The sequence below is a fragment of the Ursus maritimus genome, unplaced genomic scaffold, assembly GCF_017311325.1.
Source record: "Ursus maritimus isolate PB19 unplaced genomic scaffold, ASM1731132v1 scaffold_9, whole genome shotgun sequence".
Lineage (NCBI taxonomy): Eukaryota > Metazoa > Chordata > Mammalia > Carnivora > Ursidae > Ursus > Ursus maritimus.
In genome coordinates this window covers 79,731,948-79,757,659 of record NW_024427107.1, presented here as the reverse complement: position 1 = coordinate 79,757,659, position 25,712 = coordinate 79,731,948, and the positions used below count along the sequence as shown (strand labels likewise).

Genomic DNA, 25,712 nt, shown 5'->3' with positions numbered 1-25,712 from the left:
ACAGAGGAAACCTGAACAAGCCCATCAGACGTGACCTAAGTGCCACGTGTAGAACATCGACACCCAGACAATGGCCTAACACAAATGCTTTCCAAGGGCACATGGAACAGTCACCAAGATAAGCCATCATGTGGGCCATAAAACAAGTCCTAAATTTGGAAGTGTTAATATACAGAGTATGTTATGTGGTCATATAATGGAATTAAATTAGAAATCAGTCATGAAAATATATTTGACAACTACCCCAAGTATTTGGAAACTAAATACACTTCTACGTAAGTCATAGCCAAAGAAAAAATCACAAGAAATCAGAAAATTCCTTTTCAGGGGCACCTGGGTGGCTCAGTGAGTTGTGTCTCACTCTTGATTTCGGCTCAGGTTGTGGTCTCAGGGTCTAAGATCGAGCCCCACAACAAACTCTGTGCTGGGTATGGAGCCTACTAAGATTCTCTCTCCCTCTGTCCCTCCCCCACCCCCCACCGCGTGCTCTCTCTTCTCTAAAAGAAGGAAGGAAGGAAGGAAGGAAGGAAGGAAGGAAGGAAGGAAGGAAGGAAGGAAGGAAGGAAGGAAATATAAATTAGAAAGGAAGAAGTAAAATTCTTTGATCATCTGCCTAGGAAATACTTAAGAACTTAGAAATACACGGGTGCCTGTGTGCCTCAGTCCACTGTGTCCAACTCTTGATTTTGGCTCAGGTCATGACCTCAGGGTAATGGGATCGAGCCCTCCGTCAGGCTCCACACTCAGCAGGGAGTCTGCTTAAGATTCGCTCTCTCTAGGGGCACCTGGAGGGCTCAGTTGGTTAAGTGTCTGCCTTTGGCTCAGGATATGGTCCTGGGATCCTGGGATGGAGCCCGGCATCAGGCTCCTTGCTCTCCCTCTCCCTCTGCCTGCTGCTCCCCCTGCTTGAGCTGTCAAGTAAATAAATACAATCTTATGGAAAAAAAAAAAAAAGACAACCCCCCCCAATTTAAAAATGGGCAAAAGATGTAAAGAGAAGGCAAAATGGCAATATGCACATGAAAAAGTGCTCAACACCATCACTGAGCAGACAAATAAACTGAGAAACACACAGACCCATCACACCTTACTGGGTGGGTTACATTTCAGGCGGGTTACAATATCAAGCGCTGGCAAGAGATGTGGAGCAACAGGAACAGTCATACTGTGGGAGGAGTGTGAAATGGTACAACCGCTATAGAGAATTTTTGGCAATTTCTTATAAAGTTAAAAACACACTTACAACCCAGAAATTAAATTCCTATGCATCAACCCAAGTGAAATAAAGAGGCACGTCCAAATAAATACTTTTACACAAATGCTCATAGCAGTTTTATTCATAAAAGCCAAATCTGGAAACCCAAATTTCTATCAACAGGTGGAGGACTCACAAAGGTATGCCCATACCATGGAACACTACACAGCAGAGAGCTACGCAAACACACAGCTACTTGGTTGAGTCTTGAAAACATGCCAAGCAAAAGAAGACACACAGAATTACATACTGTACGGGTCCATTCACGTGAAGCTCTACAAGCAAAACTAATCTACACCGACCCAAAGCAGGAAGCCGGGGTGAGGGTGGGATTAACTGGGAAAGGGCAAAAGGCAACATGTTTGGGTGAGAAGAATGTTATTTTTCTTTATTCTAATAGTGGTTACACAAGTATATGGTTTCTCAAAATTCTGTACACTTTAAATAGGTGTTTTTACTGTATGGAAACTAGACATCACTGAAGTTGATTGAAATTGTCTGGTAATATGTCTTCTGCACCATTTGAAACATCTCTAGTAATGAGTTTTCCAGAAGATGTCGTGCTATATGCTCCTCTTTATCATTTACCCCCTGAAGCCTTCTAGTGTTGCTGGAATTTAAGAACTCAGAACACGCCCTCACAGGCGACAAACAAACTGGTTCATGTCATTTCAAAACTGGCTGTTTCGGTTAATGTTGAGAAAAGAAAATCAGAGGCAGCAACTGAAAGTTGGGTAGACCATTATCTACTGTATACTACAGCTCCCCAAGGAGGCGTCTGCCTCGCCTCCCGTATCTGCAGATTCCTCTCCCAGGTCACCCTCTTGTCCAGCTGCCATGGCGCTCTCAGTTCTGGGGTCAACTCTTCTGTGAAGCCGGCCCAGACCCTCCACACCAGGTCAGTCCCCTCCTTACCTCTGCTCCTACACAACGTGGGACTTCTACTTCAGCACTTCACTCTGTGCAGTGGTCTTTCTCTTCGCCATCAGACCCAACAATTTCAACTGTTCCCTAAGTGTTCAGCGCTGGTCCTTCTAGATTAATACATTTTCAGATAAATGACAAAATGAGCCAGAAAGCAGGGAAAATGACCAGAAGAGAGGAGGTCGATCATGGAACTGCTGAGACAGAAAACCTTGAGCAGTGCACTGGGATTGTGTGCCCTGAGCGGATCAGAAAGACATGCAGGCAACCAGGTGAAGACAACACTGCCCCAAAACAAGCAGACGGTCACGGGTGAGCTCTAAAGGCATACCTATGAAGCATGCTAGTCTTCTAGCTACTGCTTACAACTTCTGAGTTACATAAAAGCAGAAGACATCAACAGGGCTGAGAGAGAAGATACTTCCAACAGACCAGTAAATTATACTGTTACACAACAACGAAATCCAAAAATTTAAACTACAGTAGGACGAAGCAAAAGAAAAGCCAATTATACATAGATTTGGGTGTGTTTTATTGCCTTGCACTAGGTACCAGGGACACATAAATCAATCGACTATGACCAGGTCCTTGAGGAATTAGTAGTGTAATAATGAAAGAAATGATAGATAAAAACACGATTTTGATATACCAAAGTAAGTGCAGTAATAGAAGTGCTCGCTAACAACACAAGCACAGGGGCAGAGCTGGCTGAGCCTGACATGATGCCTGAGATGGGTCTTGACTCCTGATGAGGAGTTCACCAGGTGTGGAGTGGAGAGCATTCAAACAAGGACAAAGAGAAGGAGGCAGGTGCAGCCTGGGTGAAGTGGGGACGTCGAGCAGTTAGTGTTGCTGCAGTGCCAACCACGTGGCAGGAGGTTAAGCAGTGGGAGATGAAACTCAAGGAAGCAAAAGGCCTTAGAAAGCAGGACCGGGAACTTGGAAATTATCCTAAAGACAAGGGGGAACCAACTTGTGGTTTTAAATAACAAAGGCCTTTCTCCAACTTGCTTTTTTGATCAAAATTTACCATGTGATATTCTTTTTAGTATTAAGATTAGATACATAGTTCTGCTTTAAAAGGGATTTTTAACTCTGGTGAATTGTAATTGTGCAATAACATACAGAAAGCTTCTTTGAGACCTAGCCCCTCCCCCAGCATTGTTCCAGCTCAAAGTCAGTTGTCCAGTCACGTGGCTCTCCTGACGTCACACGTTCGTAGTGGAGGACAGTAGCCCAGTGCTGCTGCACAGTGGTAGGGGACAGCCCACTTGAAAAGCAGCCCTGTCTAGGACTTTGGAACACACGGACACATCCAAAGTCACATGAGTTAAGACTCATTCCCCTCCCTTCTAAACATCACTCACTGAGCTGGAGAGTAATTATTTTATAAGTTATCTGTATGTTCCCCCTGACCTGCGGACTTCTCACCCAAATGTATGGCGGTCTTACTCAAGGGAAGTCCCTCTTGGTGAACACCTTGATTATTTTTAAAGTTTGGGGTTGAGTTGAAGTCTTTCCCATACTGACTACATTCATAGAGTTTCTCTTCAGTATGAATTTTCTGGTGTTGAAGGAAGTTTGACCTCTGAATAAAGCCTTTCCCACAGTAACTACACACATAGGGCTTTTCTCCAGTATGAATAATCTGATGTAGAAGCAGCTTGGAGCTCTGAATGAAAGCTTTCCCACAGTCCTTACATTCAAAGGGCCTATCCCCAGTGTGGATTTTCTGATGTTCAGTGAGATGGGCTTTCTGGAGAAAAGCTTTCCCACAGTCCTTACATTCATACACTCTTTCTCCAGTGTGGATTTTCTGGTGTCGAATAAGGTACGAACTCAGAAAGAAAGCTTTCCCACATTCGTTACACTCATAGAGTTTCTCTCCAGTGTGAATTCTCTGATGCTGGGTAAAGTTTGATGTCTGGCTGAAGCGCTTCCCACACTCATTGCACACATAAGGCCTTTCCCCAGTATGGATCCTCTGATGCTGAATAAGTTTTGAACTCCGAATAAAGGCTTTCCCACATTCGTTACATTCAAAGGGCCTCTCTCCAGTGTGAATTCTCTGATGTTCAATGAGGTCTGAGCGATGACGGAAGGCCTTCCCGCACTCCTTACATTCATACTGTTTCACTTCTGTGTGGATCTGATAATGTCGAATAAGGCTCGAGCTCCTAATGAAGGATTTTCCACACTCATTACACTCATAAGGTCTTTCTCCTGTGTGAATTCTCTGATGGCGAATAAGCAAGGAGCTCTGGCTAAAGCCTTTCCCACACTCCTTGCATTCGAAAGGCCTCTCCCGGGTGTGAACTCGCTGGTGCCGAACCAGGTCTGAGCTGTGATGGAAGGCTCTCCCACACTGCATGCATCGGAATGGCTTTCCTCCTGCATGCGCTCTCTGGTGCTCAGCGAGGTCTGCATAGTGAATGAAGTCCTTCCCGCACATGTTGCACACATAGAGTCTTTCTCCAGTATGAGCTCTCTGATGCTCAGCAAGGTGGGAGCTCTGGCTGAAGCTTTTCCCACACTGCTCACATCTGTAAAGTTTCTCCCCAGCGTGAGAAATCTGATGTCTAACTAGGTCCGAGTTAAATGTGAAGTTTTTGCCACAAATCTCACACTGGTGGGCTTCCCCTTCCACAAGCTCTCTCTGGAGAAGGAGGAGGTTTGAGCTCAGAACTGGGCTTTCTCCTGATTTACTGCCCACCCGAGCTGCCTCTCCTGCTTGGATCTTCCAATGGGTAACCGTCACCCCCCTGAAACTGCCCTCCTGAGGGGAGCAGCTCCGCAGGCTCTGCCCTTCTGGATTTCCCAACAGTCCTCCTAATCTGGGTTCAGGGAATGCCCCAGACTCAGAGGCAGGGGGCTCCATCACTGTAAGTGTTTCTGACATAGTCTTGGGCAGATTTCCATCCTCAGAAATTCAGGCTCCAGAGTCACCCTCTTGTCACAAGTTCCTAGGTCAGAATCTGAAATAAAGGAGAATAAGATCATCTTTTCCCTTTGTCAACAGACAAAAATCTGCTGGAGCGGGGGGGGGGGGGGGATGAGGGATTAAACACATCCAAAGAGTGGGATGGAAGAGTATTTCCTCTGACCACACTTTTTACCTCAGTGTGCATCTCGGCCACCTACCTCACCCACTTGAGAAGGCTTCTCTGGGGCTCCACCCCCAACACCCAACTCCAGGGACAGAGTGGCTGGGTGGTAGACAAAGAGGGATGTGGCTTGAACTCTTAAAAAAAATTAAGACCTATTTCCAAAGAAACACAAACGTACTGATCCTGCCACCTCTTCATTGTCCTCCTTTCCCTTTGTACCCAGCTTAGATCCCATGTTCTATGGTATTATGCTTATTTTGGGTTATATATTATAATCATCCTAACTCCGCCTGCCCTTCCTCTATCATCCCTGCACGGGAAAACCCCAACTTGGATTAAATTCCACTTGCTTCCCATTCTGTGTCTGCATCTATGCCAACTGAGCTCTCTCTACATTTACAATCCCTTGATTAATGGGGCCCTGACAGCCAGCAGCAATCTCTACACTTTCCTCATTCTCCTACAAGACCAGCCCTGCTTTGTCCTCTCCTCTCAAATGTCCAACACTCCCTCCTCCCTCTCAGCTGATGCCCTTGCTTATCTCAACAAGAGAAGAGAAGAAATGAGATGACAATGTCAATTTTCTCCTACCCAATCTACCAACCCACCTGTCCATACCCAGACCATACCCTCCCTCCTTACATGTGTTATACTGTCCTTGATCCAATCTAGGGTGAACACCTCCACCTGGGCACTAAAACCCACCCCTCTCATCTACTCAACAGCACCAAACCTCCCCTGTACAAGTCTACAACATAAGAATGTTCACAGCATTCATATCCACCAAAATAACCAACAGAGGGATGGGCAGATTGAGGAATACTTCCAGGGAATAATACGTAGCAATGAAGAACTGCTATACAAAAGAAAAGATGAGCCCCACAGATGTATGTTCAGCGGAAGAAGCTAGGCACAAAAGAGTTTGTGTTGCATGATTCTGTTTATATCAAGTTAAAAAATAGATAAAAGCAATCCATGGTGGGAGAACTGAGACACAGCTGACCTTTAGGGAGAAGATAAGGACTGGCAAGGAGTGCAAGGGCACTGGGCTGCTGTACATGGCACTCTGAATCTCACCGGTGTGTCATTGTGGAAAAGCTTGTTCAGTCAGGGTTATTTAACCTTATCATTGCTGGGGTGCTCTGCCGAGCTCCCCTGCTCAGAGCAATGCCCACCCCTACCCCCCACCCCACCAGGAACCACCTCTAGGTACGACTCTGCCTTCCCCAAGGTCGTGCCCGTCCCCCAGAAGGCCCACCCCTGGCTATCCATTATTGCAGGACAACGCACCACAAAAACAGCAGCAGAAAACAGCACGTCTGTCATCTCACACCTCTCAAGGTCTGAAGTCTAGCCCAGTGTGACTGGGATCCCTGTTCAGGGTCACACAAGGTGTCAGCCAAGCTAAGGTCACATCTGGAAGCGCTGGGAAACCTGTTTCCAAACTCATTCAGATGTTGTAGAAATCAGTTCCCTACAACCACAGGACAGTCCCTGACTCCTTGCCAGCTATCAGCTGCTCTCTGCTCCTAGGGACACCTGTATCACCAGGAACAGCACACAGAACACCTCTCTGACTTCTCTGCCACCAGCTGCAGAAAACTGCTTTCCAAGGGTATGCATGATTAGGTCAGCCCACTGGAGAGCCTTGCCACTCTATGTCAACTGACTTGGGACCTCAATTACATCTACAAAATCCTTCCATGGCAGCTGGGAGGAGGTGTGTGTAGCTTAAGGGCCAGGAATCTTGGAGGGCCATCTCAGATACCTACCATGCCACAGCCAATGCCTGGTCAATCACAGGAACCTAGAGTGCCCTGGGGGCAACTCTAGTTTTATCTCAACCCCAGAGCTCCACTGGGACTGGCCACAGCTTCAGTTTTGATCCCACTATCCAATATGGCCTTCCTTACAGATGTATCACCTGAGAACTCTACACAGCTAAGTCCACTTCCATGGAGCCAGGGAGCTCCATCCAAGATGACCCCAAACAGGGGGCGCCTGGGTGGCTCAGCTGGTTAAGCGTCTGCCTTCCGCTCAGGTCATGATCCCGAGCCCCATGTCAGGGTCCCTGCTGAGCAGGGAGCCTGCTTCTCCCTCTCCCTCTGCTGCTCCCCCTGCTCATACTCTCTCCCCCTCTGTCAAATAAATAAAACCTTAAAAAAAAAAGACTCTAAATAACCAAATCTGCACCAGTGGGAAGCAGACCCTGCTGTGTACCCCCATGAAGGGATGCTTTCCAGACCCATTTCCAACGTGGCCATCAAGGGTAAGAACCTGTCTCTGAGGGCAAAGCTGGGGGCGCGGTGAGGCAACAATGGGAGAAGCAGAGGGAGTGACCAGGTAACACGTGTTCTGTGGCCCCACCAGGGCATCCTTTCAACACATTTCTTTTTTATGTGAGCTAGAACTTGCATAAAGCACAGATATCTTGATGAACTCCTTGTGACACCTGTTTAACCACCACTGGGCCAACACAGAACATTTATATTACCCAAAAGGCTCCCCCTCCAAGGGCAACCACCTCTTTTATTATAGATGAATTCTGCCCATTTAAAAAATTTCATTTAGGGGCGCCTCGCCAGCTCAGTCAGCAGAGCATGCGACTCTTGATCTTGGGGTTGTGAATTCAAGCCCACGCTGGGCGTAGAGCTTACTTAAAAAAAAAAATTAAAAATTAAAATTTCATTTAAACAGAATTATACATGTTTCTGTGCCTGCGTTTTACTCATCACGTACCCATTATTTATTTGAAAGAGTGTGCACGGACACAAACAGGGGGAGGGAGATGGAGAATCCCAAGCAAACCACGCGCTGAGTGCAGCACCAAAGCATGGCCCGATCTCACGACTCACGACCCTGAGATCATGACCTGAGCCGAAACCAAGAGCCAGACTCTTACCCGACTGAGCCACCCAGGCGCCCCAACATGTACCCATTTTTTGTTGAATTATAACACATACCATAAAACTCACCATCTTAAAGTGCACAACTCAGTGTTTTCTCAAATATTCCTATGACTGCAAAACCATCAGGACTATCCACTTCCAGAACATCTTCATCACTGCCCCAAATATGTACCTGCTTAGACTCAGTGCCCCACCTGCGAAAGTCGTCAACGCTGCAGGCACTGGCAGCTCATGCTGTTCACGGGTACACAGCACACCACTGCATGACCAGATCACGGTTTACTGCTCACAAACACCTGAGCTGTCTGTGGTTTGGGGTGATGATTAAAGGTGCTGTGAATACTCCCGTACTCGTCTTTTGGTAGATGAGGGTCCTCGTTTCTGCTGGGTGTATACCTGGGAGTGACTGCTGGGTCCCAGGCCCCAGGTCCGCTTCACTTTAGTGGTCACCTGGTCAGGATAGTTTTGCAAACTCCATTGGGAACCAGGACAGCTGTGGGCAGCGATTCTGCCCCTTCTTGAGTGGGCGAGTCCATACAGTCACGTTCCTTTTGGTGGGTGCTGAAGACAGCATTCAGGGAGGCCAGGGCTGGCATGAGTTTAGAGTATGACTGTGTGAAGCTGCACTGGCACCTGGTAAAAAAAAAAAAAAAAAAAAAAAAAAAAGCCACACCCCACCCTCCGGGCCAGAGGAAGTAATTGGTGTAGGACAAAGAGTAGCCAGTGGGGTAAACTGTGGCAGACTGAAGACTGCTCAGACTCTCTGTTCCCTCTGAGTGACAGAAATGCCACCTAAAATTTGAGTAAGCGCACGGCCAGCCAGCAAATTACTACACTTCCTAGAGTCCCCTGAAGTTGAGTGTGACCTTGTGACTGAGATCCGGCCAATGAGCTGGGAATGGAACGGATGCGTGCAGGGCCCCAACCTCTACATCCCCTTTCCCTCCCCATGGTGACACGTGGATGAGGCAAAGCAGCCAGGCTGCCACACGGCCTTGATGGCCAGAGCCACCTAGATAGGCAAAGTGGAATTAGAAGTTAAGTTTTTTGTTAGAAACACTATTTTCAATCTCTGTTACAGCAACTTTAATCATGCTTAAGTAATGATAAGAAACAGGCTGATTACTCAGAGTAATCTTCCCAGTGATGAAAAAGAAAGAACCACACACCAATAACTGGCAATAAGGACAAGGAGCTGAGCACAAGTCTGTGGCAGGCATTTCTGTCTGTATGAAACCTGCCTGCTATTTCATCTGCCCACACAGCCCCCTGGCGCGGAGACCCACCCAGCGGAGCCGTGACCCGCGGCACAGATGAGGCCTGCCTCCTGGCATTCACTGAGGACGTTTTCTGGAGCTAAAGGCTCAAAAACTTGGTTTTTTTTTTTTTTTTTAAAGATTTTTATTTATTTGACAGAGATAGAGACAGCCAGCGAGAGAGGGAACACAAGCAGGGGGAGTGGGAGAGGAAGAAGCAGGCTCCTAGCGGAGGAGCCTGATGTGGGGCAAAAACTTGGTTTTTAAAAATCTTTCTGTTGCTTAAAAAAATTACTTATTTTTTCAAGCTATAAGGTAAATTATGCCAATTGAGAAAATGGAAACAACAGAAAAACTGAAAAAAGAAAAACAAAATGGCCTTAACCCCACCACTAAGATTACCAGTGAACATTTTCCTCTGGTAGTTTTCCTGCACCAGAATTTTTATGAAATCGGGGCTATACCACTCAGTTGTACATCCTGCTTTACTTTTCTATCTTTTTAACCCTTAGCCATTAGAAACATAAGGTATGCGTCGTAAAAATATTTCAAATAATAAAGAAGTGTAGACAATATAGACAAAACTTAGACACCAGAATCCCCACCAATTCAACATGTTACCACTGTCAGCTGTTTTGGTAATACATGTTCACTGACACTCTGCCTGAACAAATACAATTATACACATACGTTCACCCACAGAAACTTGATTTTCAAAAGTAAAAATGGGATCACACTACAGTCATCCATCTGCAACGTTTCCCCCGTGTTTCCCCCGCTTATAATATATCCTGGCATTCCTCAAGTTTATCCACACAGATGTCAGCCTGGTTCTCTGAACGCTGTCACCAGCACAGATAGTCACTGAATCCCTACTCGGACCAGACACTGGAAGGAACATTTGTCCCTGTGCCTCTGGTGTCACAAGGAGGCATGTTCCCTGAGGTATTCTGCCCACTTGCGTGACCCTTTCTCCTCCCCAGACACAGAAGGAGTTAGCAGAATGGAAAGTCTGGGTAAATAACAGGCTGGCAGCGCACAGCCTCCTCCACAGGGGCTCACGCGCTGCTCTGCCCCTCTACGCCGGCAGGGTCAGCAGAGCAGCCTCGGAGGGGCCCCAGCAACCCGTGCTTCCTGTGAGCAAGCCCCGGGGTCTGTCTGATGCTGTGACCCAGCCTTTGCCCAGAAGCAAGGTGGCAGTCTGGCCATGTGCTTCACTGGTTCAGAACTCAGGAGGAGAGGTGGGAAACTGCTTATTAGGGCCCCTCAAACCCCAGCAGGCAGAGAGCTGAGCAACTGACTCGCATTGTCTCACACACTCCTCTAAACCTTCTAAGGCAGATGTTCCCTCCATTATTTACTCTAGATGAGAAAACGGAGACTAAGAGAGACAGTCAACTGCCCAAGGTCGCTAAACTAGTAAGAGGCAGCACTAAGGTTCAAACCCAGGTCAACCTTCCTCCAGTGCCCATTTCCCCACTGTGGAAGACTTTTTCCCTTCCCAAGTGTCACCTATCACTGTTACAGGATCATATGGGGTATTATAAAAGTAAGCTGATAGTTTAAGCCTCATTTTTCTTAATTAAAAAAGGGCGGGTAGGATGTTGGGTTTTGTTTTGGAAGTAATATCTTCTGATTTTTATGTTTAAAAAGACTGTTGTACTCCTTGCAAACAAGCTTATACGCGTCTACAAGAAAATAGCTTTAAAAGTATGTGTCTTTTCTATGAGAAACAAACTGAGGGCTACAGAGGGGAGGGGGGTGGGGGAATGGGATAGACCGGTGATGGGTAGTAAGGAGGGCACATATTGCATGGTGCACTGGGTGTTATACACAACTAATGAATCATCGAGCCTTACATCGAAAACCGGGGATGTACTGTATGGTGACTAACATAATATAATAAAAAATCATTATTAATAAAAAAAAAAAAAAAGTATGTGTCTTTTATGGGGCGCCTGGGTGGCTCAGTCGTTAAGCGTCTGCCTTCGGCTCAAGGCGTTACAGGATCGAGCCCCGCATCAGGCTCTCCCGCTGGGAGCCTGCTTCTTCCTCTCCTACTCCCCCTGCTTGTGCTCCCTCTCTTGCTGGCTATCTATCTCTCTCTGTCAAATAAATAAATAAAATCTTAAAAAAAAAAAAAAAAGTATGTGTCTTTTAATGGTTTTCATAATTTTCCCCTAACTTCAGAGAGTTATACCTGGCTTTGAATAAACATTTATCTGAAAATCAGCCATCTGTCAGTGTTTGCTTAGCTCCTTGTTTTTTGTGAATTCAAACAAAATTGAATCAATACTCTTTCATTTAAAGAAACCTCAATGAAATGAACAAAAGGAAGTAAAAATACACCACACCTGTGATCCCACAACATACTGAGCTACCATGGCCTACCTTTCTGTTCTAACACATAGAATCTGCTGGATAAAATGTAACATGAAATTGTGTAAATACACAGTTGATGTTGAGAGAGATGGGGCAATCCTCCATGCTGGAAATGAAGTGGGATCTTAACCTGGAGTGGGACCCTGTGAGCTCGGGGATGACAAGCGGGGGGAGTGCTCGACACAGACATTAGAAGCTTTTTCTCCTGTGCACTGATAAAGGACTCACAGACCGGCCCGAGTCACTGTCGGTGGCTTACAGCCTCAAGGAAGCAGGAAGGTTTCTGAGCTTCACCCTTGGGAATAACAAGAGCAAGGGGCACCTGAATGAGACCCGAACCAGAGCCATGTGCATGAAGATCTGACCTGCTCCTGCCACCACAGGGATGAAGGGCACTGAGAACCTGGTGTGTGTCAGTCACTAGGCAAGGTGTCTCGTTTCTCATTTTCTCATGTTCTCCTCACAAATATCCATGAGGTTCAGGGAGGTGACTTGCCTAAGGCCAAACCAGCTGCTTGCTGCTGTCTCCTCCCCATCCCACCCCACTGCACTCTAGTTCCTGCTCCCAAGGATACTGCCCGCCTTCTCTCCTGACAAGTCCAGTGTCCTTTCACCAGTCGGCTTCTGTGACCCGAGGCAGCATGGACATGCCTGACAGCTCCTTGAACCACTTCGATGGCACGGCCGGATTCTGGGTCAGAGGCTTCCCTGACCCTAACCCTAAGCCTAACCCTCCCTCTGGCTCATGAGTGTTGTCTGGGCCTTCTCAGCTCTGCCCTCTCTCCACATCATCCCCAAGACCTTTCCAGGAGTCAGGAATCCATCACCATCACCATCACCATCACTGCAAAGGAGGCTGGAGCCGTGTGTGCAAGCTTGTGAAAAAACACAGCAATCCCTCCCCCCAGTTCCTCTCTCTTTCTGCCTTAAGAGAGACGCTGTGGTTACTGCTGGCATTAACATACTATGAATGCTACGTCTATAATACGGAGAAAGGCTCCCTCTCTGCGTATGGGAGCAAGGCACCACCTGAAGCCTGGGGGACAAGGGCATCTCAGATCCTAGGTGGGCAAAAGACACTTATTTCTATCGCTCATCGGGTCTGGGCCCCAGGGAAAAGACGGGATGGTGATGAGCACAAGTCTACAAACTGCCCGAGTTCCAAGCCCGCCTCCAGCTAACATTCCTGGGGAACCTCAGGCCGAGGATCCGGCGGCCATGACGTAACCGGTGTGTGAGGGGATAACAGGTCCCCGACTTCGGCGGACTCAGCCACTGGGATTGATAAAGACTTCTAGGGGGAAAGGGGGCCTTTAGGAAAGCGCCAGAACAGCGCAGCCAACCCCCTCTCGCACCTGAGAATTCTTGGGGCCCAAGGTCTGGAGGGCAATCTGTTCCTCCCAATTCCCTCCCCACCCCCACCCCGGGCACCTCTCCTCCCGCACCAGGGGCTCCATATCCCGGGCCGTCCGCCGTGATCGTCTGGAGCGCTCCTTCGGGCTCCAGACGCAGGAGACAGGCCCGGAGCAAACAGCAGCGCTGCGCGCACCCGTACTCGTCACCTCCGCCCAGCAGCTCGGCCCAGAGGGGCTGCGAGCAGCAGAAGTGAGACGCCAGGAGCTGGGGCCAGGCGCTCGGCGGCGTAGGCGCGCGTCCCCGGGCGTCGAGCGTCCGCGCCCTGGGCGCTCCCTGCGGAGACAAGGTGCGGGCCGGCCCGCTGCCCCGCGAGGCAGGCCGCGCCCGCGACACCCGCCCGCCCGCACGGCCCTGCCGCCTCCGCCCCGACCCGCGGCCGGAAACGAGCCACTCACCCGGACACCAGCCGCGAAACGACGGTCCGCCGACAAAGCCCGCACCGCCGCCCTCACGCCGCCGCCGGAAGTCGGCCGAGGCCCAGCCCCGAGAGCTTCCGGGGCCGCTCTAGCCGCCCCGGGGCCAGCGGCCTCTCGGTGGTACGGGCTTCCGCCGGCCGGAGTCCGGCCTCTGCGCTCCCACCGCCGGAGTGCGGCGGGTCCCCGAGCGGACGTGCACGCGCGGGGTTTCGTCTCCGCCGAGCTGCAGGTGCCGGGCTGCCGCCGGGCGGAGCTCGGGGATGGAGGGGGGCTCCGCGGGCAGCGGCTCGCGGCCCTGCGGGCTCCCCGGGGCCCCCCGCCGGCCCTGGAGCCGGCTCGGGGTGGGGGCCGGACCGGGGCCTCCTCTCCCCGCCGCTGGCGGCGTCGCCTAGGGCGTGCCCTGCACAGCCCCGCGGGATGGTCCTCGAACGCCGCCCTTTGGCCGGCGGGGCCTGAAGCCGGAGAAGTCGGGGCTCGTCCGCGAGCTCACGCAGGTGGTGAGCGGCCGGCCGACCGCCCCTAGGGCCACGCCCTTACCCTGGCTGTCTGGCTCGTCCCACGGGTGCAGAAGAAGCCTCCGCACACCGGCGCCGGGCGCCGGAGCAGATGTCGAATTAGGCCGCTCTTGGCGGGGGTGGCTTGGTTGGGAACTCCCGCGCTCCTGGTCCCCACCTGCAGGGGATGCACAGGACACTTTGGACGACTCCGGGGCCCTGGTAGCGAAGGGAGAGCAATGGGAGGAGCGTGCAGAAGCGAGAGAGAACCCCCCACCCCACCGATCCACGGGGGCCGCTGAGAAGTAGGCTGGCTCGGCGGTCCGCGACACCGACCCTGGCTACTGTGGCGTCTGCGGCAACACTCGGCATCGTTCCGTGCGTGCGTTTTAAGCCTTCAGGCGGCAGGTGCACCTATCACCTCATTGTGCAGTTGGCTGTTTTTACTCAGCACTGTTTTAAAATCACCCCATGTTAACGCACACAGTTGGTCTGGTCCACCCACTCAAACTCCCTCTACCCCTCCTTATTAATGAACGTTTCGATTGTTTCCCTCTTCTCTATTGCAAATAGTGCAAGAGGGCAGATCCTTGTACAGCATTCCCATGTCCGGCAAGGATTTCTCTAGGCGACAGGCCCGGAGACGGGATTAAATGTGCGCGTTTTAGTTTACCATATTGCCAGATTCGCTTTTCAGGGACTGTCATAATTCATACTCCGTCTGTGGGAGTGACGGGATTCGTTTCCCCGCATCGTCACCAACACTTAGTGTCCGACTTGCTGAAACTCGCCCACCCAAGGGGTGAAGAGCAGTACCCTGGTTCTTGTTATCAAATTCAGTGAGACGCCATTTGCAAGCAAGTGCAATTGTTTTTAATAAATAACCTGTGATAAGTCGTTTTGCCAGATGTATCCTCCTCTGTGAGCCCCACAATGCAGAGAACATCACCATCTCCCCAGACGCTCCCCTGGGCTCCTCCCCGACCCCTCCTGCTGCTTCAGTGAACAAATCTGATCGCTAATCAGGCCAAACCTCCATATTTACTAGTCACTTGAACTGATTAACTCTGACTGAAATGACCTTGCCCCATTTTCCCACTGGGATGGTTGTCTTTTTCCTTGTGATTCAGTGGCTTGTTTATTAGCCTGGATACAGATTATTGGCCTGTACCATGTATTGCAAATGTCTTGCCTTTATTTGCTCACAGATACATGTGCCCTTCAAGAACCAGGCCTGTCTTCTCCTTTGTGATGCGTACTCTGTTCCTCCCTCTGTCACAGGACCCTCAGGGTGCTGTCTTTTCTCAGCCTTAAGATTCTTACTCTCACCCATTAGGCCTTCCAACCACCTGGAATGTATTTCTGAATGTGATGAGATGTTGGAATCTGATCCTTTTCCATATGATGAGCCAATATCCCCATAAAGTGAGTTAAACAACCCCCCCTTTCACACACTGCCTGTTCATAAAAAAGTGTCTTGAGAAGAATGGTACTGAAAAGAAATGAGTGTTGCAGCCATAGTGAGTGGAGGCATGTGTGGGTAAACTAGGAAGTGATGGGTCGTGATACATGGGGCGTTATATACAATGTGATTGATTACACATGATATGTGTGGTCCACAGGGGAGGACTGCGAAGAAACTCCCACCCATCCCTACTAAGACTTAGAGGGGCTCCTGGCTGGCTCAGTCGCAGAGCTTGTGCCTCGATCTCGTCGCGAGTTCTAGCTCCACATGGGGGTAGAGAGTATTAAAAAAAAAAAAAGTCTCAGAAATAGGGCGGTGTTGAAACTAAGGGGTCAGAACAGAGCTGGACCCCTCCCAACCTTCGGCACAGGCCTGGGGCTGCACCCGTGGAGCAGGGCTGGTCAGTGGGAGGCTGGTTGGCTGGGAGCAGAGCCTGCCCTGGATCGGATCTGCAGGTGCCGTGGGGGCTGTCCTGGCTGAGGCCTCCAGAGGTGGCACTGGAGAAACCACGTGCTTCATCTCAAGCCTACGAGAAAGTTTGCTGGGGCTGCATGGTTTCTCTTACAGGGCCTGTCTCCTGGGGAGGACGCGGCTGACGGTGCCCAGGTGTTTGTCACTGTGGGAGGGCCACCTGCCTTTGCCCACCAGGCTCCTGCAAGAGTTAATACCTGTTAACCCCTGGGAAGAGACTTGCTCTCTGGTGCTTGAGTCAGCTTGCAGAGAGCGGTTGCCATGAGAACTTCGTGCTGCCCAGGGGGACCAGTTGTGCTGCCTCAGAGGACCGCCCTCTGCTTAGCTGCTAGTGCGCTGCCCCCTCCCTGTATTGCACAGTGGACCCCAAGCCCACATCTGGGTTGTGATGACTATTATAATAGCCCAGTCGGAGCAAGGTTTTGGAAGCAAAACAAAATCTAATTGGAGTTGGGGAAGGACAATATTCACAAGGGGTGAGATGCCGGGAGCATGGGAGGATTCACAAGGAGCTGTTATAATCAGCAGTGCGAAAAGGGGCCCTGGGCCCTGAGGACATGTTCCTGACCCCCCTCACCCTCAGCATAGCCCAGGAAGCTTCCTGGAGGAGGAGGCCTCTTACAGACGCCTGAGGGGAGAGAGGACAGCCTCTCTTAAAACATGGGCAAGATCTGGGGCACCTGGGTGGCTCAGTCGGTGAAGCGTCCACCTTCAGCTCCAGTCATGATCCCAGCCCCATGTTGGGCTCCCTGCTCAGTGGGATGGGGGGATGGGGAAATAGGGGATGGCTATTAAGGAGTGCGTTTATCCTGATGAAAAAAAAAAGATATCAAATCTCCCAAAATTAATCTAAAAATTTAATGCAATTCCTATCAAAATCCCAGAAAGAATTTTAGTAGACACAGATAAACTTATTCTTAAATTTATATATGGACAGGACAGGCCCTAGAATAGCTAAAAATAATAAAAAATAAAATAAAAAACCTTGAAAAAGAATAAAGTGAGAGGCTCATTCTACCCGATGTTAAGACCTACCACATCGCTACTGTAATCGAGTATGTGTGGCACTGCTGGGGGGACAGATGCTGAGATCCGTGGAGTGGAATACAGAGCCCATGTCCAACTGATTTTTGACGTCATGATCAGCACAATTGAAGTAAGCCCCCCCCCACATGACACGTAGCACAAAAAAATGCTTCTGGAGTTTTGGCCAAAAACTGTGGTTTGGGGGCGCCTGGGTGGCACAGTGGTTAAGCGTCTGCCTTCGGCTCAGGGCGTGATCCCGGCGTCCTGGGTTCGAGCCCCACATCAGGCTCCTCCGCTGTGAGCCTGCTTCTTCCTCTCCCACTCCCCCTGCTTGTGTTCCCTCTCTCGCTGGTTGTCTCTATCTCTGTTAAATAAATAAATAAAATCTTAAAAAAAAAAAAACAACTCTGGTTTGTTTGTTCACTTTTCTCCACCCTTCTCAGTGCTAGGGTCATCTTCTTGCCCTCAATAATATTTTAAATCAATGCCTAAAATTGTTTGTTGCTTTTTTCCAGTCTTTTCCTTAAGTCAAATGCATGTTTCACCTAGACCTACGTATATACAAATTCAGGAGATTATGAATTAATATTGCAAAATATTCCTCACCCGCTATTGCAAATACTACATTAATTTCCAAGTATTACTGGAATCACAGATCAAAACGGGAAGAAAAGCAAGAAGCATCAGACCCGTTAGTTAATTTATCTTTTTTCCTCCGTAAGTGCCTGCACCACTCAACCCCCCCCCCCCGCACAACCCACAGACCTTCGTGGTCCTCAGGAAGCCCCACTAAGAGGATGAAAGGGTAGGCTAGGGAAAGAACCCCCACAAGTGCGAGAAAGGACTTGCAAACCACATATCCAACCAAGTCTTTGTATCCAGAATACACGAAAAATTCTCTAAACAAGGAAAACAAATAATTTAATTAGAACACAAACAAAAGATCTGAACAGACACTTCACCAAAAATATAGAAAGACGGCAAATAAGCACACAAAAAGATGCTGGCGGTGGTTAGCCATCAGGAACATGCGAATGACACCCATGATGAGGTGTCTGTCAGAAAACACCTGGGGCGGGGGGCGGGGGCAAGATTAAAAAGCCATGAGAGCACGAAATGCCGGCGAGGCAGTGGTCACTCCTGTGTCGCTGGTACAGCACGAGGCAGGAGCTCCATCCAGAAGCCTGGCCTTCCCAATTGTTAGAAACCCCACCTGTGCAGGATGCAGTGTGGACATCTGTGGGCTCGGGGTCAGAAGCAGCTGCCAAGGGGGTGGCTTGGGCTGCATAGCCCAAGGGCTGTGAGCTCATGGGGGCCTAAGGAGGATGCCCCAGGGCCGCCCAAGCAGCCAGCATCCCAGCGAGGGCAGTGCGGGGACCCAGACCGCCTCTCTGCACCACAACGCCGATCAGTCCAGCGGTCCCAAGCACCACCAGCAGCATCCTGTGGCCTGCTCGGTCCGCCCCACTGTAGCGCGAACCTGGACAAGCTGAAGCTCTGAAAGCTACCATTTCCAGATGTCTCCGGACTGTGTTTTTAAAACCTACGTCACTGTCTGTATTTGCAACACAGGTGGGTTCTGAGGGTCCTTTGAGCCCAGATGGGCTCTAGAGCTTTTGGATGACCTTTCACCCCACAGCACACTACGAGCACCTGGCAGAGCCAGTCTGCAGGTGACAAGGTTCTGGTCCTCATTCGGTTCTGGCTTTTTATTTTCAGATGCTGATTTGTTGCCCCACATTGGGCAGCTCGGCCCCTGACACTGGCAGGCGCTGACCGCCGGCGGTCACTCTGGCGGGTGCTGCTTTTTTGCTTAAGTCAGGCTGTACGAAATGTGAAAGGTGTGCACTGTGTTTAAACTTTTCTTCTTTAGCTGATCGTTCCACAGAGACTGAGTCTGTACGGTACGAATGTTTTCCATACGATAATAACATTAAAAACGATGACAACACATGGTGGAAACAGCAGATGAGAGCCCTAAGTCAGAGGTCATGAAGCCCATACGATGCACGTGAAAGTTGGGTGGCCAAGGGGCGTGTGACCCCCCGTGAGCCCCCCGCGTCCCTGGCTGCTCACACTGCCACTTCGAGGCCAAGTAAGGGTCACTGCAGACAGAGAAAGCCTGAGCGTGTCCAGCTGTTTGCTCACAGACACCGGAAGAACTTAATCACAGAAGCAATCAGTACATGGCCATTCGAGGAAATACAGAAATGCAGAAACTTGAGGTGCAGTGTAAGGCATTACTTTGGCCCTTTAGGAATCCTCGCCCCGCTAGGTAAACGGACAGGGAAGTGGCCTGGCGGGTTTCCGAGTTGGCCCCAGTGCTTCCCGCGAGCTGTGGAGACTCCAGTCCCACAGAAGGAAACCTCCGTGAACTGAAGGACGACAGGATCTCAGAGCTGAAAGGCCTCCTGTGTACTCAGCATAACTGAGAACACCGACTCTAATGGAATCCCTGAGCTTCGAAGATAAAATACTACACACACATCCAGAAACAAGTAGATTGCTCACAGAGGAGAAAATCCGTTTGCCTCCGACTTTAACGGGAACTGTAGCTCTTTCTGTATTTATGTCCTGAATGTGTCGTAGTCATACCTACGTTGTGCTATGGTCGTACTTCGGGGGCCCTGGCGGGCTCAGTCGGCAGAGCATGCCATTCTTGATCTCAGGGTCATGAGTACGATCCCCACATTGGGTGTGGAACCTACTTAATAAAATGAAATAAAATCCGAAAAAAAAATGAAGTTAATTTCCTTTCTTTTTGCTCTACCTTTGTCCTACTAGGGAGTGATCTCGATAGTTAAATTCAACATTAAGTCCATAAGATGCGAACAGATGGTGGGATCTCGCCCGAAAAACTGGAGAAGATGTGACTCAGAAATACTAGATGTGAGACAGGGTGTAGCCAAGAGCCCGACATTGGGTTCTCTTCCTTTGGCCAGGGATGGGGGGCAGCGTGATAATTGCACTATGCTGGAAAGGGCTGAGAGGGAGTTTTCGAGCGCTGTAGGGGAAGATGGGCTTCTGCGGATACTGGGGAGTCAGGGAGTGGACTGTAATGAACATCTCTGGTTTTAGCCTCACACCCATCCCCTCCCTGTTTCTCTTTGGGAAAGTACCTCGGTTTTGGTTTGTGGCACTTCCCATGATCCCCTGCAAGCCGCTGTCATGGTATTGCCAACCTGGGAGCACCACCCTCCCTTGGCCACCCGGTCCACACGTGACTGAAGAAAAGGCCATCAGGCCCTCCTCTCCGGGCTCACCCTCGACAGTAAATGGAAATCAGGTGACGTCCAAAGCCTTCTTTTCTTCTCAGACCATGTATTCAACAACAGGGTTGCAACACTATTGTCTTCTCTGCCCTGACCTCGTACCTTCCTCTCTCCAGATGCTCAGCCCCAGCTAGCCACCTACTAGAGACCCTCATTTAAGTGTCCTGGAGATAACTCAGATTCAACAGAGGGAGGACCCACCTCATTTCTGGCTTCCCTCCCACCTCCAAACACACCTGTTCATCCTCCTACGGACCCTCTTCCCATTGGTACATCCCCCATCCCCCCAACGTACATGCTTTACTCTCAGCCTCAACACCCTTCCCTCACTGCCCACATCCCAACTGCTGCCATGTTCTGCTCTCCTCCTTAGAAATGGCTCTCAAATCTATCACCTCCTCTGTCTGAGACTGATTTTTTTTTTTACTGAGTTGAAATTCACATAACATAAAATTAACCATGTTAAAGTATAGAGTTCAGGGATACATTCACAGAGTTGTGCAACCATCACCACCATCTGGTTCCAGAACATTTCCAAGCCCCCAGAAGCGACCTGCACCCATGAAGCAGTCCCCTCACTCCAGCCCATCTCCTGGCAGCCACGCGTCTGCTTTCTGTCTCTGTGGATTCGCCTATTCCAGATATTTCATATAAATGGAACCATGTAGTAATGATCTGCTGAGTCTGACTTTTCTCACTTAACAGAATGTTTTCAAGATTCATCCGCGCCATAGTGAGAATCAGTACTTCATCCCTTTTTATTACCAAAGAATATTCCACAGTATGGATACACCACATTTTGGTACAGACGAGTATTTGGGTTACTTCCACCTTTTGGCTGTTATGTGTACTGCTACTATGAACATTCCTGTCCAAGTTTCTGTGTGGACATAGTTTCATTTCTTGTGGACACATACCCAGGAGTGGAACTGCTAGGTCATATGGTAATTCTATATTTCACTTTTTGAGAAACCACCAAACCGTTTCCCACAGTGGCTGCACCATTTTACATTCCTGCCAGCAGTGCACAGGGGTCCCTGTTTCTTCTCATCCTCGGCAACATTTGGTTTCCTGTTGGTATTAGCATTAGCATTACCATTGCGGTGGGTGTGAAGTGGTATCTCCTTGCGGTTGTGATTTGCACCTAATGACTACAGGGGTTGAACATATGCTTGTTGGCCACTTATATATACTTTTGGAATAATGTCTATTAAAGTCTGCCCAATTTTAATTGAGTTGTTTGTCTTTTTGTTATGGGGCTTAAGCGTTCTTTGTATGTTCTGGATACCAAGCCCTTATCAGATACATGATTTGCAAATATTTTCTCCCATTCTGTGGGATGTCTTTCCTTTGTGTTTTTTTTTTTAATATTTATTTATTCATTTGAGAGAGGGGGTGGGGGAGGGGCAGTGGGAGAGAGAGAATCCTAAGCAGACTCTGTGCTGAGCATGGAGCCAATACAGGGCTCCATCCCACAACCCATGAGATCATGACCTGACCCAAAACCAAGAGTCGGATGCTCAACCAACTGAGCCACCCAGGCCCCCGTGGGATGTCTTTTAATTTTAAAAACTTGATAAAATAAATTTGTCTATTTTCCTTTTGTTGTTTATTGATGTCATATCTAAAAATCCATTGCCAAAACCAAGATCATGAAGATTTACCTCTGTTTTCTTCTAAGATTTTTTCAAGTTTTAGCTTCTACATTCAGGTCTTTGATCCATTTTGAGTCTTGTATGTGGTGTGAGGTAGGGGTCCAGTTTCCTTTTGCGTGTGGACGTGCCGCTGTCCTGGCCCCATCTGTTGAAGAGACTCTTCCTTCCCTGTTGAATGGTCTTGGTAATCTTGCCAGAAATCAACTGAAAAAGATGTATTTCTGGACTCCTAGTTCTATCCCACTTGTCTCTATGGCTATCTCCATGCCAGTACCACAGTATTTTTTGTAGTAAATTTTGAAATTCAGGAAATGTGAATCCCCCAACTTGGCTTGTCTTTTTCAAGACTGTGTTGTCTCTTCTGGGTCCTTTGCAATTCCACGTGAATTTCAGGATTGGTGGTGGAGTGCTGACCACACTGACTCCATCTTTGGCCCTCCAGCTTGCTCATGCCCACAGACTGACCTCCCTCAGGGCTGGTCAATGCAGGCAGGTTAATGCAGATCCTGTTGGGAATGTGGGAAGGCTTGCTCTGACCTTCCTTAAAGCAGTGCACAGATGGCCCCACTTTAGATGACTACCCTTTGTTGTTTGCTTATTCAAGGTTCAAACCCTCTGCCCCTCTTTCCTCCCAGCCCAGTAGTTCACAAGGATTGAGGGGGTGGTTTTCATCTGGTTTTAAGTCAAGAAGTCACAAACATTTTTTTTTTTTTTTGATTAAGGAAAAAACCTCCCACTTTTTGACTACTGTGAAAAACGCTGCTAGGAACATGGTACGCAGATATCTGTTTGAGTCCCTGATCTCCATTCTTTGAGGTGCACACCCAGACACGGGATAGCAGCAGCCGCCCCATGTCAGAACCCCACCACCAGGGCCTGAGGGCTCGGATATGTCCACATCCTTATCAATGCTTGTTGTTTTCTGTGTTTTTGACAGTTGCCATCCTAAACAGCGTAAGGTATAAATGCATGGTTTTTTTAAGAAATAAAAACTGGCATAAGTCGTTGTTTTGTGTTACTCAGTAGTCCTCTGCTCGACGCTCCCCCACTCCTTGAAACAGACTCTCCCATGAAGTAAATGCTGAGAGTATTGTGAGCTGGAGCCAGCCGAGCCAACACCTAATGACTGGACACACAGTGCACGGACGCAGACCGGTGACTGTTACAAGCACATTTCATTAGACTGCACCAGGGCAAAGACACAAACAACCAATATTTATTGCCTATGATGATGAATTTCCAAAAATGAAAACAAAGAAAAAAACGGGTGAGTATTTCACTGATTTTGCTCACTGCAAAATGATACAGGCTTTGACTTAAGTGAAAAGCTTTTAAGAAAAAAAAAAACAACATTGGGGAGACACCTGGGTGGCTCAGTCGGTTAGGCATCTGCCTTCAGCTCTGGTCGTGATCTCAGGGTTCTGAGATCGAGCCCCACATGTGGCTCCTTGCTCAGCGAAAAGCCTGCTTCTCCCTCTCCTCCCCACTTGGGCTCTCTCTTGCTATCTCTGTCTTTCTATCTCAAATAAATGGATAAAAATCTTAAAAAAAAGAAGAAGAAGAAGAGGAAGAAGAGGAGGAGGAAGAAGAAATAGGCTTAGGCGGAAACTAAATTAAAAAAATAAAATTAGAAATAAAAAAAAATTAAAAAAAAAACATTGGGGCACCTGCGTGGCTCAGTTGGTTAAGCATCTGCTTTCGGCTTAGGTCATGATCCCAGCATCCTGGGATTGATTCCCACATCAGGCTCCTTGCTCAGCAGGGAGCCTGCGTCTCCCTCTCCCTCTGCCACTCTCCCTGCTTGTCTCTCTCCCTCTTTCTCTCTCTCTCCGACAAATAAATAAATAAAATCCTAAAAAAAAAAGAAAGAAAGAAACACACAACAGTAATGTTCTAATAAATATGTGAAATTGAAACAATGAGAAACAAAAATGTTTGTATGACCATGAAGGCGAAAATTCTCACAATCATACACCCAAATGTACAACTGCCCCCCAGTGCTTAGAGCAGCAGTGTCCACAGTAGCCAAGCTATGGAAAGAGCCCAAATGTCCACTGACAGATGAATGGTTAAAGAAGATGTGGTCTATATATACAATGGAATATTATCAGTCATCAAAAAGAATGAAATCTTGCCATTTGCAATGACATGGATGGAACTAGAGGGTATTATGCTAAGTGAAATAAGTCAGTGAGAGAAAGACAATTATCATATGATCTCACTGATATGTGGAATTTAAGAAACAAAACAGAGGATCATAGGGGAAGGGAGGGAAAAATAAGATGAAATCAGAGGGAGAGAAACCATAAGAGATTCCTTTTTTTTTTTTTAAAGATTTTATTTATTTATTTGACAGAGAGACAGCCAGCGAGAGAGGAAACACAGCAGGGGGAGTGAGAGAGGAAGAAGCAGGCTCCCAGCGGAGGAGCCTGATGTGGGACTCGATCCCTGAACGCCTGAACGCCGGGATCACGCCCTGAGCCGAAGGCAGACGCTTAACGACTGCGCTACCCAGGCGCCCAAGAGATTCTTAAATCTAGAGAAACCATAAGAGACTCTTAACTCTAGGAAACAAACTAAGGGTTGCTGGAGGGGAGAGGGGTGGGGGGCTGGGGTAACTGGGTGATGGGCATTAGGAGGGCACTGATGTGATGAGCACTGGGTGTTACATGCAACTGATGAATCACTGACCTCTACCTCTGAAATGAATAATACACTATACGTTAATTGAATTTAAATTAAAGATAAAATTTTTAAAAAGACCAAGAGTAATTTTAATAAAAATGACTTTCTGACCATTACAGATGAAAGCATAATGCCAATTAAAAAGGATTGTAAATAAATTGAGGTTTTCTTTATAATATTCCAGTATCCTAAAATGTGAAAGAACTTACGAAATAATGTACCGCTGCTGTAAGAGATAGTAAATGACACTCCATGGGGGTGAGGATTTTAAATTTGAATTAAAATATGTGCTACGATGTTTTGCAACTTCGGTAAACCATATACAGCCCTCTCACAGTGTGGGAATGTGATGTATAAAATCCACGGTTCATTTCTGGATCTAAGTACTGCTTTCGGGATTTATTGACAATTCCAACTGCTACTACCTCAGCAAAGCAGTTTCTCCAAATTGAAGCAAAGTAAAAAACAAAAAAGCAAAACCAAAAAACTATAATGACTTAGGAAAGACTGTCTAATTTGACGTTGTGGTCAGTAGAATACAAACTATGTGACAAATTCTGATTGTAACAACACAAGTAGTAACTGGTGAAATGAACGCAAGAAAAGGAAATCACGTGGGAAGAACACACAGCAGTTTGGGAACCAGGTGTCTTCACCGACCGGCCGCCCCGCCTTCATCACCAGAGCGCTCAGACCTGCTGGTACGCGCTGACTTCCACTCATATCAAAACCCTAACTTCAGGGATAGTTTAAGTGGAATCTATTTTCCTTATACAGTGTGGTCAAGATCGGAGGACCGTGCGCTTCCTACTTACCAGTGTGTGAGCAAGGTCGGCTTGCATTTAGAGCGAAGGCCCGTGGGTCCAGGGGACACCATTCACCGGGGGCCCTAAGTTCCGGGCAGACCAGTCACGGGGGAGGGGGGGAGCGAAGCCCGGGGCACGGCTGCCACCGGGGGCCCGAGGGGCGGGGCAGGGCT

At 48.5% G+C, this 25,712-nt stretch overlaps 1 protein-coding gene and 1 long non-coding RNA gene across 5 annotated transcripts; both read right to left on the bottom strand.

The window, feature by feature from the left end:
• Window positions 1-1,305: 1,305 nt before the first annotated feature.
• On the bottom strand, window positions 1,306-13,728 carry ZNF623 (zinc finger protein 623). 4 transcript variants are annotated; one of them, XM_040625994.1, is made up of 3 exons: window positions 13,645-13,660; window positions 8,592-8,784; window positions 1,306-5,154 (listed from the first exon to the last, which is right to left on the bottom strand). In XM_040625994.1, the coding sequence occupies exon 3, from the start codon at window positions 5,076-5,078 to the stop codon at window positions 3,567-3,569; it is 1,512 nt and encodes a 503-aa protein (XP_040481928.1). In that variant the 5' UTR covers window positions 5,079-5,154; window positions 8,592-8,784; window positions 13,645-13,660; the 3' UTR covers window positions 1,306-3,566. The 4 variants fall into 4 exon arrangements, with proteins under 4 accessions (XP_040481928.1, XP_040481929.1, XP_008682305.2 ...); XM_040625995.1 differs by lacking the exon at window positions 8,592-8,784 and having other exon boundaries at window positions 13,645-13,728; XM_008684083.2 differs by lacking the exon at window positions 13,645-13,660 and having other exon boundaries at window positions 8,390-9,556.
• A 4,293-nt stretch (window positions 13,729-18,021) lies between these two features.
• On the bottom strand, window positions 18,022-25,687 carry LOC121101746. Its single transcript, XR_005833780.1, has 2 exons — window positions 25,549-25,687; window positions 18,022-19,828 (listed from the first exon to the last, which is right to left on the bottom strand). It is a non-coding gene; the product is annotated as an uncharacterized LOC121101746 (long non-coding RNA).
• Window positions 25,688-25,712: the final 25 nt, after the last annotated feature.